General features: G+C 37.2%; 1 protein-coding gene and 1 long non-coding RNA gene across 8 annotated transcripts in view; one reads left to right on the forward strand and one right to left on the reverse strand.

Moving 5' to 3' along the window:
• Window positions 1-20,254, forward strand: part of PARP11 (poly(ADP-ribose) polymerase family member 11) — a 37,170-nt gene that overhangs the window by 1,600 nt on the left and 15,316 nt on the right. Inside the window, exons 2-5 of one of the 7 annotated variants that reach the window (XM_037514529.1) lie at window positions 14,645-14,712; window positions 16,848-16,961; window positions 18,999-19,127; window positions 19,986-20,106. In XM_037514529.1, coding sequence (XP_037370426.1) covers window positions 19,002-19,127; window positions 19,986-20,106 — 247 coding nt within the window. In that variant the 5' untranslated portion in view covers window positions 14,645-14,712; window positions 16,848-16,961; window positions 18,999-19,001. Of the gene's footprint in view, window positions 1-14,644; window positions 14,713-15,011; window positions 15,573-16,847; window positions 16,962-18,998; window positions 19,128-19,985; window positions 20,107-20,254 lie in introns of those variants that run through there. The other 6 variants (XM_037514530.1, XM_037514528.2, XM_054696515.1 and 3 more) reach the window with 6 other exon arrangements.
• Window positions 2,355-15,064, reverse strand: LOC119247819 (uncharacterized). Its single transcript, XR_005125833.2, has 3 exons — window positions 14,798-15,064; window positions 3,245-3,524; window positions 2,355-2,604 (listed from the first exon to the last, which is right to left on the reverse strand). It is a non-coding gene; the product is annotated as an uncharacterized LOC119247819 (long non-coding RNA).

The raw sequence follows: 20,254 nt of genomic DNA on the forward strand, positions 1-20,254 counted from the left end.
GTTTTGGTATGTTTTGTTTGCTATGGTATCCTAGAAAACAGAACCTAGCATATTGTAGACATTCAGCCTAGAAAACAGAACCTAGCATATAGTAGACATTCAGTAGATATGTGTTGAATTAGCTATGATGATTGGATCAGTACCAGAGACAGTCATTTTCTCCCACCTTTCATTCTCTCTTTTCCATCACATATACATCAGAATTTTCTGTTTGATCATTTTATGAAGACTATAAATGCATTAACAAATGTCTCATATATCTGATTAGTTATAGCGTCTCATTTCTTTGTAAGAAATGCTGTTTTCTCTGAAGTCATCATAGCAACTTTGCTTGATTTCAGTACAGCAGACTGACTTTTGTTAATAGTTGTGAACCTTTCGCATTTAATCCCACATTCTTCTTTGACCCATATCATGCTACCCTACAATTTCTTAATGCTACTCTATTTTCTTAGTTCCTGTAAACATATGAATGCTGTCTAAAAGGACAGGTTAATTTTTAAAAATGCAGTCAACGTTCTGCATGTGAGTTTCTCTAGTCATACTTGTTAGTTTCTTTCAGCAGAGGAGGAAGCTGAATAGTCTGTTCAGCAGTATTTATGGAATGAAGATTAATTTTAATGCTAGCCTAAGCCAAATATGATTGGGAAGATTTTTTAAACACACACAGACACACACACATACAATACATCCTAAAAATAAATGCAGATGAATTTTGTACCAACCAATTTAAATCACTGTTTAACATTTTTACCATTGGATGAGATAATAAATTCTACTTTGTGAAAGAAGATCATTTTGAACTACTTTCATTGAAGACTTCTTCCTAGTACCTCCGTGTATATTATTGGTAGCATTCATGACCATAATATGCCAACTATGATCAGCAGATATACTTCTTCTTGAAAATACACCTTCTGTGTGATTCTGTATTCCATTCACAAGTGTTTTAGGAAAACATTACCCTGACTCTGGTTGTGGTAGTACTCATGGCCATTTCCAGGTGAAAAGTTTCCATGACATAATTTGAGTGTGGAAAATCACTACTGAGCTTACATTTCCTTAGGAGTTGGGGGAGTCCAGGACAAGATACCCAAGGAACTATAAGTAAACTCAGTACATGTATTGGGTTGTTGGAAAAGGCATTATGCATTTTTGCAAGAGATTGCACTAGTTCATTTCTAGAAGTACTAGAGTATTCACATCTATGTTATTGCTAGTCATTTGACAGTCCTAGCTACAGTCTAAAAAAAAAAAAGGAGTGATTTGTTTGAGTTTTGGAGATTTTACAAGTCGAAGGTGGAAGATCAAACCCTGCATTTTCACCATATTTTACTGGTTTACTTCCCTTAAGGGAAGAACATGCATCGAACTTGTGAAAAATTGAGTAAAGATTACAGTCACAATGCTCTACAAGAATGTCAGTGACAGCGATGGTTCACAAAATTCCGTGCTGATGATTTTTGTCACAATGATGCTTCTTGGTCAGGGAGCCCACTGAGGTTGATGATGACAAAATAAAGGCATTGATCAAGTCAAACCCATGTTACACGACACGAGAGATTACAGAAACCTTGAACATCATCATTTAAGCATTCATAACCACCTGAAAAATCTCTGAGACATAAACAAGCTCTATATTTGGGTTCCTCATGAACTCAAGAAGTTCATTTGACTACGAGTATAAACATCTGCAATATGCTCATTAAATGTGAGGAAAACGATCCTTTTTTGAGGTGACTGATAACTAATGATGAGAAATGGATTGTGGTGGTGCACCAATGGTCACCAACGGTCTTGGTCCCAACATGATGGTTCGCCTCAAATGACGTCGAAAGCAGACATGTATCAGGAAGGTTATGCTCTCATTGTGGTGGGATCTTAAAGGTGTCATGTTTTTCAAGTTCTTACCAAAGAACCAACCAATCCAGTCAAATGTGTACTGTCAGCAATGGGCAGTTTGAATGAATCCATCATCCAGAAACATCCAGAGCTCATTAATTGTAAAGGAATTGTGGTCCATCACGACAACGTGAGAATACACACAAGTTTGGTCATCAAAATTCTTGGAGTTTGGATGGGATGTGTTGCCACATCCACCATACTCACTTGACCTTGTGCCATAAGACTTCCACTCATTTCACTCTTAAAAACCCCTTGCGTGATATAATGTTCAATTCAGATGAGGCTGTAAATTAGCACCTTGTTCAGTTTTCCACCAATAGAAACAGCTCCCCCCTATAAACGAGGAATTACCACGCTCACTGAAAGATGACAAAAGATTATTGAACAAAACAGGGAATATATCATTGATTGATCTTTGTTCTTTATATGAATAAATGACCTTCGAAAACCAGAAAAAAATACATCATGACTTTTCCGACAACCCACTAATTTTATTTTTCACAATAGTCATGAGGTCAGTGATGATTCTGTCTAAGCTTTTCACTGACCAGACACCTTGAGGAAAGCATAAGGTGCTTCCCAAGGCAGACCAGACTGACAGAAGTAGCAGGCACACTCTGTCCCGATGTACTTGGCATTTGTTCCTCCACTGGGAGGCATCCCTGGACTTATGTCCCCCAGATTAGGAAAGTTGCCTATCTGCAGGAAGAAGTTGAAGGTAATGCCATTACTCCTTTGACTTTTTATATCCTGACTATCCTGATCTTCTGTCTCCTTGTCATTGTCTTTTTTTTTTTTTAAGATTTATTTATTTATACAAGCACTGGGTACAGTCAGAAGCGTGGGAGGGTGAGAGAATTCACAAGAGCCAGAGCAGGAAACAGAACAGGCAGACTGAAGAAATACACGGCTGAGAGGAGCAACGGGTGGCAGGAGAGGTCTGCAAGCCATGTGGGACCCTCACCAGTGGCCGGGGATGGAACCGGCACTGCAGAGGCTGTGGGCAGCTTCGCAGCCCAGCGCTCAACCGCTGCGCCACTGGGGAGGCCCCCTCCTTGTCATTGTCTTATCCCTCATTGGAATTGTAATAAGTAGATCTGTATTATCTCTGAGGGAATTTCAACTTCTCTCTGTCACACTGATGAGGGGAACTGAAAAATGACAAACATCTATTCAAGATTATAAGCTTTCTATGGCAGTAATAAAGCTGTACTTTCAATGATACTTCCCAGATTCCACTTATCAACTCATGCTTTTAGGACAATCTGATGGCTTAACTAAGGGAGGGGGAAATGATTTCCCAAGATCAGGTGAATAAGCAACAGAATGATATTAGTACCTGTATTCTCTTTCCTACATTCTGTTTGGTGATAGCAGTGATAAAATTTGCGTACTGGTGCAGGCCTTCTCCTGCTGGGCCGCCTTTTACTTTGTCACAGCTGTTGCAAGACTAGTCAGGAAGCTGCAGTACAGTCCAGGGTAGAGTTGAAGGTGACTTGGTCTAGGTGCGTGGTGGGAGACAGGCAGGAGTAGATTACTTCAGGCTCCATATTGGTAAGTGCTAGGCTTCTGGCACAGTCCACAAGGAAGTGGGACAGGCTTTCCCTGAGATGGGAAGACTGAAAAAGGCAAAGATACAGAGGAGATAAAGAGTTTGGTTTTGGACCTATTACAGGTTTACCGTGCTTCTGAAGCCTTCAAGTCAGAGAGGCCATTGGCTAGATGAGTTGAACTCAGAGAACGCTAAGCTGGAAATTGCGATTTGTCCTCAGCTTCTGTAGATGTCCTAAGAGCCCGAGGACAGTGTTTCTCAAACTTTTATTGCCCATGCAAATCACCAATTTTAAACAAAAAAGCAGTATTTTAAAAACTAATGTTTTATTATCATTGAAAAGAATATTTTATGTAGACTCTCATTCTGTACCTAACTTGATGATAGATAGATTGAGATGTTGGTTCGACCCAGACACTTTGATTTCCCCCCCTATATTTCTACTAATTTAGGAAATCCCATGCTATAATTATAGATGGTCAAGATGTGCAAGTGGTTTGCTTGTGCTATCAGATGTTTTGGAATATCAAGATCAAATCCACTGAGAAACTATGAGAGGATTTCTCCTTCAGGAATATTTATAGTGCCTTGTCAGTTACCAAATTGATTAACTTGTAATATTAAGCAACTATAAAGGTGAAATGTTTTCAGTCAGCCTGGATATTTGGAAGATGGAGGCAAATACATCTTTAGTCATTCTTTGATTACTTCACTCTTTAGAAAGTATCTCCTAGTGTTTTCTTGTAACATTTGAGTATGTTCTATATATACCCACAATAATAAAATCAGTCTCTTGATGAGTAAAGATAGCTATCAGATTTGGGGGAGGAATCATACCCTAGCCACTGAGCTTTTTGTAGCATAGTTTCTTGATTTTGAAAAATCTGGTATTTTATTCTCAGCAGTAAAAATTGGAGTATGTTGGCTTTGAAATAGTAACTTCAGGTTACTTAAGATATTAAATATATTTCAGCTGTATTCCAGTCCTCTGCAAAGCAAAGATGACTTTATTGGCATTACCAGCATCAAGAAAAATGTTTTTAAATCTCATCTCTCATCTCAGAAACTCACCTCAGAGATGTTTTTTCCTTAACAGCCAATAAACTTGAGTGGGAAGAGTAATCTTGCAAACGCAGCCATTTCTTTTCACAACATCTGAGAGAATATACTCTGAGTAGTCAAAATTTGATGATAGTCAATTTTCAATATTTCCAACCACTCAATTTTAGTCAGGAGGCTTGTTGTTGTCTTCTGTTTCATATGTTCAAAACATCTTTAAGTAATATAGCAGTACCTTTCCTTGCTATCTGTGTAACTCATGGTTTCTCAGTTTTGGATATTACACCTTTGTAAAGCCACATCACAGCTCATAAAAATATCATTGTCTAAATGAAAAAATTGCAAGCAGCACATTAAGTTGAGTATTTCTACTTTACACATACTATATGTGTATACACATACATATATTTAGATCTGATTCATATTTTATTCACAAGTAGTTTGTTCAATTTTAAAATGAAATATATGCTGAAACTCATTCATGTGCTATATTATCATTCATGTGATAATTTCTCTGTCATATTGTGACATTTAATAAAGAAATTTTGTCAATCGCTTCTTTAGATTGGACATTAAATTAGGTTTAACAAACACCTCAGCAATGTCACAACTTTTACCTGTTTTAGCTGAGAAAACCTCTTTGGTTTTAGTCCCTCCTTTACCCTTATCAAGAAAGCAAATTGATTTGGACTATTCTGTGAAAATGATGTAAACGTTTACTTGGTTTTACACCACCATATTTGCTGAATACTAGCTGATAAACATAGATCAAATTAGGCATTATAATAAATTGGTAACATTTATAAAGAGATTTTCATGGAACATCATTAACCTTATATTTCAACTTTACAAAATGTATGTGAACAAATCTTTTATTATTTTTCCTTTGAAAATGCCTGTGAACTACTTAATTTTTGAAGACTGTGTTTGAGAATGCTATGAAGGACGCAAAACAGAGCTAGGATTGAGCCATAAGGACCCCTAAAAATGTACAGACCAAAGAGAAGTCATGGTGCAGAGAAGACTGAGAATTTGTGGTTAAAAATATAAAAGCAGGGCCTCTCCTGGTGGCGCAGCAGTTGAGCTCTGGGCTGCGAAGCTGCCTGCAGGCTCTGCAGCGCTGGTTCGATCCCCGGCCGCCAGAGAGGGTCCCACATGTCATGACAGACCTCTCCTGCCGCGCCCGCTGTTCCCCTCAGCAGTGTATTTTGTCAGTCTGCCTGTTCTGCTCCCCGCTCTGGCCCTGGTGAATTCTCTTACCCTCCTGAGCTTCTGACTGTACCCAGTGCTTGTATAAATAAATAAATAAATAAATCTTTAAAAAAATATATAAAAGCAGGGCCTCCCCGGTGGCGCAGCGGTTGAGCGCTGGGTTGCGAAGCTGCCCGCAGCCTCTGCAGCGCCTGTTCGATCCCCGGCTGCTCCCCGGCCACCGGAGGAGGGTCCCACATGGCGCGCAGACCTCTCCTGCCGCCCGCTGCTCCCCTCAGCAGTGTACTTCAGTCCTTCTGCCTGCTCTGCTCCCCACTCTGGCTCTGGTGAATTCTCTCACCCTCCCGCGCTTCTGACTGTACCCAGTGCTTGTATAAATAAATAAATAAATCTTTAAAAAAAAAATATATATATAAAAGCAATCTTCAGTGTGATTTCAAGGAAGTCAAGAGAAGAATAATTCAGGGCACGGTAAATTGTGTGGAAAGTTTCTGAGAGGTCAAGTAAGATGAAGCTTGACAAAAATGCATAGTATTTAGCAACATGAATTGAAGCTCTTTGGAGATCCTACAGGTGTTTTTGTCTTTTTGGTGATGGTAGTGGGAGACAGTGGGCTAGAAACTAGAAAAGCTAAATTGGAGTAGGTTTTGGAGTGCTTGGAAATAAATAAATACAAGCTGCTTCACAGCTATTGCATTTTTACAAATTGAAGGTTTGTGGCAACCCTGCATGGAGCAAGTCTATGGGCATACTCACTTATGTCTCTGTCACATTTTTCAGCAGTAAAGAATTTTAAATTAAGATATGTGTGTTGTCTTTTTAGACATAATACCTAATAGACAACACACTTAATAGACAACAGTATAGTGTACTCTCAACTTTTATATGCACAAAAAGTCATGTGACTTATTTTTATTGCTATATTTGTTTTAGTCTAATGGAACTAAACTTGTAATATTTCTGAGCTGTGTCTGTTTGTGGTATGTAGATAAATAAAAATTTATAGGTATTAAGGTGCCAAAGCAGATAAAGTATAATCCTAAAAGTACTCAATACCAAAAGAATATAGAAAAAAAAAGAAAAAGGAAACAAAGGACAGGTAAGACAAATAAAAAGCAAATAGGATGATAAACTTAAACCCAATCTCATTTATAATCATACTAATGTAAATGCTCTAAACACCCCAATTTAAAGATGTTGCCATCCTGGATTAAAAAACACCAACCAAGTATAAATTGCTAACAGTTAACCCACTTTGAATATACACACATAGAATACAAAACTAAATGGAAAGAGAGACACACTGCTAACACTGGTAATGAGAAAACTTAACTGGTATGTTAATATTAAGGTAGATTTTATTTTATTTTTAATTGAGACAATATTGGGATTCCCCCATCATAGTGCACCTATTGCCAACTTACCCATATCCCACCACCACAGACCATGTAAACCAAGTAGATTTTAGAAGACCATGTAAACCAAGCAGTATCAGGGATAAAGAACACTATTTCCTAAAGATAATGAAGTCAGTTCATCAGGAGCAATCCTTAACATTTATACACCTAGTAGTAACGCTTCAAAATACATGAAGCAAAACTAAGAGAACTGCAAAGAGAAATGGTGAATCTCATTGTAGTTGGAGAGTTTAACACTCCTCTCAATAATTGGTAAAATAAGTAGAAGTGAATAATGATATAGAAGACTTGAACAAAACTGTCAGCCCTTGAGCTAATTAACATTTATAGACCTTTATACCCAGCAACAGCTAAATACATGTTTTTCCCTGATCCAGCTGTTTTACCACAAGTATGTTAACCACCAACATTTTTATTGCGTAACCGGCCATCCAGCTGTTCTCCCATAAGAGAGAAAAGAGCTGGTTGACAGTTTGGTTTCAGTTCTTTAAAGAGAGAACTGATTGACAATTTGCTTTCATTTTCCTTGGCTTCATTTCTCCAGTGCTGTGATAGGGAACTTTTAATGTACTTAACCTGATTATCAGCTTGGTTTCATTTCTTCACCAGTGAAATAAGAAACCAACTCTTTCCAGCTGATACATTATTTTCTAGTTATAGTAGTCTTTGACCTAACTTAACATCTCAGTTTCACACTTCCAACAAGTTTGATTACCAAAAAATACAAGAAATTGTATAATAAATATGTGAATGAAAGAGTTAGAAGACAAGTATGTAGGTACAATCCACAGAAGAAGATCCTGTTCTTGGTACAGTATTGCCACAAATCTACACACACATATGAAGAAGTCTTTTTAATTTTGTTAATTTTTCATGTTTATATTCTTTTGGATGTCCCACTTTTTGTCATCATACTTTTTTCTCTTTGGCAAATTTGACTTTGGACCAGTTATATGACAAAACTATTTGTGAGGAAATGACCTAGAGTCATTTTTTTCCGACTACAGAGAACATTTAAAAAGATGGACCATATTCTGGGCCATAAGGAGATCTCAATAAAATTAGATATCATTAAAGAAGGATCTATAAATTTCTCAAGTATTTTGTAAATAAGTAACACATATTTTAGTAATCGGTTGGTCAAAGAAATAAAAATGGGAAATACAAATATTAAATTTGTGGTATGCAGCTTCATAGTACTGAGGGAAATTCATAACTAAATTAATCTCTATATTGGAGAAGGAGAAATGTTGCAAATCACTGACCACAGCTTCTTCCTTAAGAAGCTAGAAAAGGAAGAGAAAATTAAACTTAAGCAGGGAAATGGAAATAAAATTTAGAGCAGCAGCAATCATTGAAGTGGAAAAAGAGAAAATCAGTGAAACCGAAAGCTGCTTTTTGGGGTGCATCAGTGCAATCATTAACTTCTAGCAAAGCAGAACAGGAAAAAAAGAGAAAATACAAATTGCTAATATGAGAATGATAGAGGTAGTATTATTGTCCACATATTCTGCAGACAATAAGGGAATGTTATAAACTACTTAGTGTCAATCAATATGACAAGTTAGGTGAAATGGATATATCCTCTCTTAAGACAAACTACTACAGATCCTTCAAGAAGAAATAAATAACACAAATAGCCCAATATCTATTGAAGAATTTGAATTTGTAGGAAAAGTACACCCACGAAGAAAACTACTACACAAATATTCAGAAAATTAAAAAGAAGGTAAAACTTAACAACTGATCTACAAAACTGTGTTATACTGGTACCAAAGTTAAAGACATTACAAGAAAATCAGAGTCCAGTATTCCTAACAAGCATCTATGAAAAGTTTCTAACCAAAATTTTGGCAAATCGAATTTAATAGTATCCAAGAAATTTAATGCAATATGACCAAATAGCATTTATCCCCAAAATTCAAGGTTGGTTTAATATTTGAACAGCCATCAGTGTAATGCATCATATAAAAAGTAAAATGAAAAGGCAAGTGATCGTTTCAGTGCATGCAGAAGAGGCATTTGACAAAATCCAGTATGTATTCCCGATAAAAATTATCAGCAGCCTAAGATTAGAAGAGACTCACTCAACCTGATAAGAGTGTGTGGAAATGGGTTACCTAATTCTTGTACATTCCCAAGAAAGATCTCTTTTCATGACTGTCCTTTGCCTGCTTCAGGGAATTGAGTTCTTGGAATGGCTTGTCTAATCAATGTATTTGCATGTGTGAGCTCTGCGCCATGCTGTGATCACACTAGCAGTGTGATTTGTGGTAAACACATTCTTTCCCTCTGGAGGTCTGGAACTTTAGTAAGCTCAGTCACACCGGTGCTCTTTGCTTACATCATGGGTTCCCAACAAAAACCCCAGACACCTAGACTCAGATGAGCTTTTTTAGTTAGCAGCACTTGGCACTTGTTTCATAAGGTTGCTGATAGAATTACACGTCTACCATGTTACTCTACCAGAAGGAGACACTTGCAAGCTTGTACATAGTTTCCTCTGGAATTTACCCCATGTGCTCTTCCACTCTGTATATTTTTATTGAAATTAACTAACCATGAGTAAAACAACTTCTGAATCCTGTGAATCTTTCTGTGAGCTGAGGTGATCTTGGGTACCTCTGACACAAAGGGCCTTCACAAAATACATACATACATACATATTCATATATCACATATAATATCAAACTTAATGGTGAAAGACTGTACCTTTTTCCTACGATCAGGAATAAAGAAATGATGCCCACTCTTTATGCACTCTTGTACTGGAGATATAACTAGTGCAACCAGATGAGAACAAGAAATAACAAGCATCTAGATGCTAGAGGTAAAGTGTGTGTGTGTTTGTAGACAGATGCATATAAAAATTCTGGTGGGGTGTCCAAAGATCAAGAACTAAAAAATGAGCATTGTTGGGTAGATGGAAACCATATACAAAAATCAATGTGTCTCTGAACTAGCAATATACCATCATAAGTTGAAATTTAAAATGTCTTTTATACCATTTACAGTAGTATAAAAATATAAAATACTTCATCATGAACCTTGCATAATGATCTGCAAGGTCTGTGCCCTGAAAAGTATAAAACATTATGGAAAAATTTGAAGTCTAAGTAAGTCAAGGGATTTACCTCATTCACGGATGAGAACACTCAGTGTTGTTAAGATGCCAATTCTCACTAGATGGATCACTCACTATGCAATCCTAACAAAAATTTAAAGGACCTAGATAGCCAAAGCAATTCTGGAAAGAAAAATTTGGAGAGCTGACATTACCTAATTTAAAGATTCAGTATGACATTGCAGTAATCAAAACAGGGTGGTGTTAGCATCAAGACAAATAATGATTATTATTATTGTAAAGGTAAGATTTTTTATAAAGGTAAGATTTGGTGGAGAAAGGATAGTTGTATCCAAAAATAGTATTGGAGCAATTGAATATCCATCTGTACACACAAAAACGAACTTCAGTTCATACACTGCCATCACATATAAAAGCTAATGAAAAATGGATCATAGATCTAATTGCAATTTTAACTTCTAATAATTTCTAGAAGAGAACTAATTTTCTAAGAGAAAACAGGAGAAATATCTGTGTAACATTGGTCAGGCAAAGATTTCTTAGATATATGTCCAAAACCATAATCTATAAAAGAAAAATTGGTAAACCTCATCAAAATTAAAAACTTACACTGTTCAAAACATACTGTTAGGAGAATGAAAAAATCAGCCTCAGACTGGGGAAATTTTTTGTAAAATATGTATCTGGTAATGGACGGATACCCAGAATATATTAAGAACTCTCAAACCATTAAATAAAAATGAAACAACTCAATAAAATTTGAGCTAGAGATTTGAGTAGCTACTGCACTGAAGAAGACAAGTAGATGGAATGTAAGGACATGAAAAGATGCTCAATGTTACTATTCAGTATGGAAGTGCAAATTAAAACTAGAGTGAGAGACCATGTACATCCATCTACTGGATTGGCTGAAAGTAAAAACTAATCAAACCAAGTCTTTGTGAGATTATGGAACTACAACTCTCCTAGACTGCATATAAGAATGACAAATGAAGAAGAAACATCAGCTCCTTGTAATATAATTAATATAATGTAATATAAAGGAATGATATCTCATTGTGGTTTTGGTTTATAGTCTGATGACTAATGATACTGAGCTTCTTCCCATGTGTTTATTAGCCATTTGTGATTTGTCTATTCAAATGCTTTGTCCATTTTCCATTGGGTCATTTGTTCATTTTTATTGAGATTTCAGCGTTCTTTATGTTTTCTGGATACAAGCCCTGCATATATATATATATATATATATATATATATATATAATTTACAATTATTCTCTCTCCTTTGTGGTAGGTTGTCTTCAATTTACTTTTCAAAAGTGTCTTTTAACTTTCTTGAGGTATCAAATGCAGCATAATTTTTTTTTATGTAGTCTAATTTATCCATTTTCTCTTTTGTTTCCAAGAAATCACCGCTTAACCCAAGATCACAAAGATTTATTCCTATGTTGTTGTCTTAGAGTTTTATCATTTTAGCCCTCACATTTAGGACTATGAACCATTTTAGTTATGTGTATGATGTGAGGTAGGAGAGCATTTTCCTTCGTTTGCATGGGGATACCAGGTTGCCCTAAAACTATTTGTTGAAAAGACAGTTCTTTTTTCCATTGAATCATTTTGTCACCTTTGTTGAAAAGCAATTAACCATAAATGTAAGGGTTTATTCCTGCATGCTTCGTTCTGTTCCATTGATCTATATCTATACTCATGCCCGTTCCACCCTTTCTGTTTACTGTACTTTTGAATTATGTTGAAGTCAGAAAGTGCAAATTCTCCAGTGTTGTTCTTTTTCAGAATGGCTTGTCTACTCTGAGACTTTGTATTTCCATATGAATTTTAAGACTATCTTATCAATTTCTGCAAAAAGGTCAACAGATTCTGAAAGGGATTGTATTGAATGTGTAGGTCATTGTGTGACATATTGCCATCTTAAATAAGTCTTATGAGCCAGAATGTGGGATTTAAAAAATTTACTTAGAATTTCTTTCATTTCTTTCAACTATGTTAAGGAGTTTTCATTATACGTATCTTGCACATCTTTTGTTAAAATTACATCTCATTCTTTTTAGTGTTATTTTACATGATGTCGTTTCCTGAATTTTTAGTTTTAGAATGTTCATTCTAATATATGGAAATAGAATTGAGTTTGGTATTTTGATCTTTTATCTTGGAAAGTTGCTGAACTCATTTATCCTAATCTTTTGTGAATTCCTTAGAATTTTCTATACAAAATCTTGTTATCTGTGAATAGAGTTTTGTTCCTTCCTTTCCAATCTGGATGCATTTCATTTCTTGTTCTTGGATAATTGCCCTGGCTAGAACCTCTGGTACAATGTTAAATAAAAGTAGTGAAAGCAGGCACCCTCCTTTTGTTCCCACAAAACATTAAATCTTTCAACAGTAACTATGATAACTGTGGGATGTTTGTAGATTTTCTTTATCAGCTTGAGAAAGTTCCCTTCCATTCTAATTGCTGACCATTTTATCATAAAATGATACTGGATTTTGTCAGGTTCTTTTTCTATGTACTAAAATGTACTATTAATGTGTTATGTTACATTAATCAATTTTTTATATGCTCAGGCAACCTTCCATTCCTGGGAAAAAATCCCATTTGGTCATGGTATATACTTTTATATGTTCTTGAATTCAGTTTGCCAATATTTCGTAGAAGACATTTCCTCCCTATATTCATAAAGATTCATAATGGTCTCTAGTTTTCTTCTCTTGCGATCTCTTTTACTGGCAATGTATCAGGGTAATATCAGCCTCATAAATGAACTTCTCCATCTATTTCCAAACTTGTTGATTTTTCTTCTGTAAGCTCAAATCTACTATATTGGGCCTCTTGAGTTTTTCATTTTGGTTAATGTACTTTTCAGCTTCAGAATTTCCATTTTGGTTCATATTAATAATTTTTATTTCTCTATTCTCTATTTGATAATGCATTGTCATCCTGACTTCCTTAATCCTTTAGTCGTGGTTTCATGTAGTTCTTGGAATATGTATTTAATCTGAAATCTTTGTCTGCTGTGTCCACAACCTGGACCTCTTCTGAAGGCAGTTTTTTCTCTGTATCAGGCACATTTTCCTTTTTTTGGTCTCGTAATTATTTTTAAAACAATATTTTACATAATTTATTTACATCTTACATAATTTATTTGTGCAACTCTGCATACCAATCCCCATTACATTTTTGTTTCTTTGGTCATTTGCTCATCTGTTTAGTGATGTAGCTAAACTAGTTCTACAAAATCTATTTTCTTTACTGTGTCCTTCTGATGTTCCTCTCTCTCATCCCCCTCTCATCCCTTATTTTTGTCTCTTAGTTTGACTAGTTAGGCATCATTTCTGGTTTGGGATAGACCACTTATCAAAGGTTGTACTTGTATCCCTTTAGCCAGTTAGATTTTTACCTTATCACTTCTTGGCCTTTTGGCTAAGATCAAGTGTAGATTTTTACCTTTAAGTGTTTGATGTGTGTGGTGGCTTGGAAGCTGCTCTTCCAGCTCAGGGAGTTTTACTTTTTTTTCCCCCCCTGCATTTAACCAAGTACTAGTAGTTTAGAAAATCTCTCCTGGATAATTCCTATGGAGGCTTAACCTTGGTCTTGCACACAGCCTTCCCTACTACCAAGAATGACTGTGCCACTAAGTCTGGCTTCATAGCGGTTGCCCCTGCTCTTGGTAAGAGTAGCCTCTGGTTCAGTCAATGTTTGGTAAGGGTTGTGTTTAGGCCTCTTATGCCCATGAGGCTTTTCCATCTTGTTTTGATGGATCTGTGTGCAGATTAGGGAGTATTTTCAAGGCCCCTCAAAACCTCCTCTGATTATTCTTGGACAGATATAGCATAATACTTGTACACAACCTCCCTGAGTCCTTGGGTTGACTGTAATTCCAGGAGGGCTTTTCTTGATTATCCCTGGTTCTCTGTACTTCTGCCTGTTCTGTCATTCTACATGTGTCAGAGCTTCCACCACACCTTCACTGTTTTTCATTAAGATTTATGGGATGTTCAATAATGCCCTTAGTCATGGGGTTCTTTACTCCCTGTTCCAAATAGTGAGTCTTCTTTCTCTTTATGGTGTGGCTTTCCCCTGGGTAGACCCCTGTCCCACTGGAGCTGAGATAGGGAGTTCTTTTTCCCCAGAGTGACACTCCACTGTTTGGGTAGGCATGGGGGAGGAGTGGTGGTGACAAGCCCTGGTCTGCTTTTCTAGGAGTGGAGCATTTACTCTAAGCAAACTGGGATGGTAGTGAAGAGGGCCCAGCATTCTTAGCTTGTTAGGCGTGGACTAGAGCTCCCATCCAATGAGTGGGAATCGGGTCAGCGAAAGGAGAGCCTTTCTCTGTGTTGCCAGACTAGAGCTTCTGCACCTCTGGAATGAGAAGCACCATCAGTCTTTCTCTTCTAGGGTGAAACTCACCCCAGACTGGGAGCTGAAGGGAGAAGGAGCCCCTGTCTCTTCACTACACACCAGAGGTAGATTGTCCATAAACAGAACTGTGTGCCCTTAGGAAAATTTCCAGAGACTTTAAATGATTTAAAAAATAATAATAATGCTCACCAGTTAAATATGGGTTTGATGGGAGAGGGTCCACTGAGTTCCTTACTCTGTCATTCCAAAAGTTCTGCTGTTTTTAAGTTTTTAATATCAGATTTTACATTTCTTTTCTATGAGAGAGAAAGTTTTCATCACCAAATATGATTTCCTCAAGGATTCTCTATTACTAGCAAAATAAATTATATTTGGTATTAGAATATACTTATCAGAAAGCTTTTGACTAGCCTGGAAAATGGCATTATTTCCCTCATAGAGACCATAATTTAGACTTTCAACTCTTCTCAGATTCCGTAAAGATTGTCTTCGGAATACATAGCATTACAGACAAATTCCACTCAGAATTCATGCCATTGCACTTGAAAATTTATGAAATGCTCTGCTACTTGATATAAGCTTTTGTTCTTCACAGCTTGATTTGCAGGAAATGTTATTACCTGCCAGTTAAAAACGAAGATCAAGGCAGAGTGTGGCATTGTGGCTGAACTAATCCATTCAGCTAACATTTATTAATTGCTTAATCCATGACAGACAACTCACATACCTTCCTCTTGTTTGCTTATTGATGTGTCCTAACCTAGAGTTATTATTACTACAATTACCAAAAAAAGAAACTGAAAAATTTCAGTTATTAATTTAAACTTGACTTACTCTTTGAGCCTAAAGATACAGAATAACTATTCTCTTGGAGGGAAACTTATGAGATAAAACTGTAAAATTTAGTCTTATGAAGTGAATCTTGGAAAGAAATCCATGGCATCTGTGAAGCAAAGCAATTAAAGTAAGCTCTGGGAACAGGAGAGAATGAACAACTGTCTTGTATATGAAAATGAGGCAGTGGGGGTCGGCGGCTTAGGGAAGGACTGATGCCATTGCCTGGGGTGTTTTTAATCTTCTTTGTACTGCTGGCTTGATAATTGTAGACAAAGTAATTGTATTTTTCTGCTGCTTCCCCCACCTAATGGCACATTGGGTTGTGGAAGAAAAAAAAAACGGTACAAGTTGAAAAAGTTTTTACAGTAATAATAATAATTATAATAATAATAAACAAAATTAGCTGGCAACTGTAAATCAGAGACATTCTGCAAGGGATGGGGAGGAAGAGGGATCAAAACAGGGGAGAGAAGAGCACAAGGGACTATGGTGATGGTGCACGGGACTATGGTTGGGAATTTTATGGGATCTACACCTGAAAGGAGAAAATATATATGCATACATTGCACAAAAATGAAAAATGTTGTAAAATATAAATAAATAAAAAAGTGTATAAATTTTGAAGTGCTTTAGGAATGTTCGCTAGTGGAACCTGTCTATAGTGCAGACCTCTGTAAAGTAGGGAGGGATTTAAGACAAACCTGTCTGGGTCCCACCCAAAGCTATTTATGATAAGAATTTCTGCAAGAACTTTGTGAACAGTGTCATCTGTGAACTTGCTTCCAGTGTCATGTTAGGGAGAGGGTGATGTAGCAAAGCACATGTGTGTAAAAGACACTTTAAAAAAAATTATACAAGCACTGGGTACATTCAGAAGCCTGGAGGGTGAGAGAATTTATCAGAGCCAGCACAGGGAACAGAACAGGCAGACTGATGAAACACACTGCTGAGGGGAGCAGCAGGCACTACAGGAGAGGTCTGTGTGCCATGTGGGACCCTTGCCGGTGGCCGGGGATTGAACCGCTCTGCGGGCAGCTTCGCAGCCCAGCGCTCAACCACTGCGCCATCAGGGAGGCCCTAAAAGACACTTTTCTATTTCCCATTCCCTTTTCTACTAGAGAAAAGACAGAACTCATTTGGCTAATATTTATCTTAATAGCTTCAAATCCATCCTTCCAAATCATCTGGTTATTTTTATAAGAAAAACTAGATTTAGGTCATTCTTGTTTTCTTTTTTATGTGAAGAATAATAGAAGGAGCAGGAGCTGTGCATAATTAGCCTGTACAACTGGTCTGAAGTTTAAATTGTTGCCTTTATTATGTGGTTAAAATATATAAGTTAAATAGTAGTCCCTAAAAGTGAAGCTCTTCACCCTAGGCTGATCTATTTTTCATTTCTTAGCAGCCAATCAACACTAAAACATGAAGGACAAATCCAGAAAATAATCACAAAGCATTCCTTGGAGAGAGTTCCCAAACATAATAGAAAATAACAAGCCCCCTTCACTGAACTCAGGTACAGTACTTGGTATTTTACCACGCTGTCTCTTCTTTATTTTTTTTAAAAGATTTATTTATACATACAAGAACCGGGGTACAGGCCAGAGTTTTGGGGAGTGAGGGGATTCACCAGAGACAGAGTGGGGGGAATAGAAGAGGCAGATTGACTGAAATACACTCCTGAGGGGAGCAGCGGGTGAGTCAGGAGAGGTCTGCTGAGCCATGTGGGTCACCTCCCTGGCCAGGGATCAAACTTGTGCTGAAGTGGCTGCAGTGAGCTTCATAGGTTGTGTCTTTTTTTTTTTTTTTTTTTAAATAAATATTTATTTATTTATACCAGCACTGGGTACAGTCAGAAGCGTGGGAGGGTGAGAGAATTCACCAGAGCCAGAGCGGGGAGCAGAGCAGGCAGAAGGACCGAAGTACACTGCTGAGGGGAGCAGCGGGCGGCAGGAGTGGTCTGCGCACCATGCGGGACCCTCCTCCGGTGGCCGGGGAGCAGCCGGGAATTGAACCAGCACTGTAGAGGCTGCGGGCAGTTCGCAACCCAGCGCTCAACCACTGCGCCACCGGGGAGGCCCCCATAGGTTGTGTCTTAACCCCTTGAGCCACCAGGGAGGCCCCACAATGTCTCATTCATTTCTAGCAACAATCCAATAAGGCAGGAGCTTATAATCTCCACTTTATGAAGAGAAAACTGTGACCTAGACATGGTAATGGGAACTTATGCCAGGTTATACAGCTTCTAAAAATAGGAATGGACATTTTAAATAATGAAATAGAAAGGTAACGTTTTCTAAATTACCCAAGTCAAACTATTCTTTATAAGAAAGTCAGAGATACAGAAAATCAAATTTTAAACAAACAATCATATGTGTCTGTAGATGTGTATATGATTAAACACACAGACACACACAGAAAAGTCTGACACAATAGGTTGATGGTTGGTCAACCTGGAGAAGGAGGGGTGAAAAAGTACCAGGAATGGAAGTACGCAATAAAGTCAGTAGCTTTATCTTGAATGTTCTGATTTTTGGCAAGGAGAATGTTTTCATATATTAGGTGTGTAAATTTAATTAATAATTTAAAAAGTCCTTGTAGAATGAAGCTCATTCTGGTTAAAACGTAATCTTTGACTTACCTCTTTTTGCCCCTTTTCTGGTGACCTCCTTTCCATGATAATCTGTACCCATGAATGCTAAAGCCTTTTCAAAAATAAGTGAGTTACTTGATATAGTCAAAAGCATAAAATCATTGATGATGAAGTATATAGGCCATTATACCATGGGACAGACTTTGGATTCAGACTGCCTGGATTTGAGTCCTGCCTTCCCAATTGTGTATTTTCTCTGTGCCGTGTTTTTCTCATTTGTAAGTTTGGGATAATACAGTACCTGTCTTATAGGGTTATTGTGAGGCCTAAATGACTTATCTGTACAGTACTTACAACAGCACTTGGCACATAGTAAGAGCCTCAGAGGGTTATTATTACTACTATTTCCGTCATCCCAACATTCAGAAAAAAACTGTGACAAGTAGTTGTTTATCCTGAAGACTTATTCTGTGTGTGCTTATACTATGTGATTATACTATGTCTGACTTTTATAACCCTTTCTACCCAACATCATGTATTGTAAACATCTTTTCATGCCATGAAGTGAAAAAATGTTTAAAACAAAAATGAAGTATATTTGGTCTAATCTAGTTGTGATGGCATGATCTTGTTGACCAAATGCATGTATATATAAGACGAAAATTTTGTGGCACTGTAATGAAAAGCCCCAGTACTTAAAGGTGTTCACCTAGCTTACCTATGGTTGTGGCCACTGATTGATCCTGGCAAAGTGTGTTATTATTTGTCTTATTTGTTGAGCAGTGATGTTTGACATTTTAAAATGTGTATCTTCAGAGCCGATACTCAAGATAAGTGCTAATTTTGGAAGTATCACTGTGGGAAAGGCCCTTGCAATACAGTTGTTTGTAAGAAGGAAAATGGTGTCTAAAAAGTATGCTACTTACTTATTTCTCCCTTTACCTCTTTCTGGCTTTTCAGGAGATGTTTCATAAAGCAGAAGAATTCTTACCCAAAACAGCAGATAGGGAGATGGATGATATGGACACATCAGATACCCAGTGGGGCTGGTTTTACTTGGCAGAATGTGGAAAGTGGCACATGTTTCAGGTACCTCTTTTCCTTGAACATGGCAGTGGGGATTTAGATTCACCAAACACCATCTTGCTGATGGCTTTGAAGAATGTGAGTGCAGAAGCTGGAAGAAATAAAACTTGAAGGAAATCAGATAGCTTCATGAAAAGGAAAGTTAGAAATTTCTTCTAGTCCTTTTCCTTTTCTTCTCCTCAGGTTTTCACAATAATTTATTTAGCAGAGGCAGCCTGTATTTACAGTGTGTGCAGAGGGTGACTGGGACGCGAGTTGCATGTTATCAGTACCTCTGAGCAACTCCAGGTCTGATTTGGTGAACAAAGAGAAAGGAAAGAGAACAAGCTCATATTAAATGCTTTCTGTAAGCCAGGTATTAGATTAGGCCTTATACAGATTATTTACTCCTTATCCTCACAACAACTCTGAAGCAACATTAGCACTCTGTCTTACAGTGAAAGAAAGTGAAACTCAGAGAAGTTACCCTAATTTGTCCAGAGTCGCACAGCTAGTAAATGGGTAAACCAAGATTTGAACCCATATGCAAAAGCTTGTGGTCTTTTTTTAAATTACAAGGCTACATAAAGAAGATTTAATATAAGCCACTTAGGAGGTATAATTGTTGTAGTCATTTGTAAAAATTGTTATAATTTGGAAAAACGGATTATAACCAGTTGTTGACGTTTCTTTGCTGGAAATCCTTAAGCCATTTTCCACACGCTGGCTCAGCTGTGATTCTCCCTGTTTGTTAGGAACTAGAGCAGATGATTTGTTTCCCTTGTCCTTCCGTTCTCTGTCTCTGTGACCACAGTATGACCTCTGTGGCCAAGCCGTTAATGTGAACAACTGGTAAACGAAACTTTCTGGTTTGTCTTAAAGCCGGACACCAACATTCTGTGTTCAGTTAGCAGTGAAGATATCGAAAAAAGCTTCAAAACAAACCCTTGTGGCTCCATTTCTTTTACTACTTCCAAATTCAGCTACAAGATAGACTTTGCAGGTATGTTTTTTTTCCCTAATAGCTGTGTGTCTTTAGTATATTGGCATGATAAGATCTACAGTTCTGAAGATCAGGATTAGTAGATTATATTTGTAAGCAGGGAAATAAATCCTTTTTGTGATACACAAAAACACCGCCACAAAAATTC

Source organism: Talpa occidentalis, unplaced genomic scaffold, assembly GCF_014898055.3.
Source record: "Talpa occidentalis isolate TD23 unplaced genomic scaffold, MPIMG_talOcc4v2.1 talOcc4.16, whole genome shotgun sequence".
Lineage (NCBI taxonomy): Eukaryota > Metazoa > Chordata > Mammalia > Eulipotyphla > Talpidae > Talpa > Talpa occidentalis.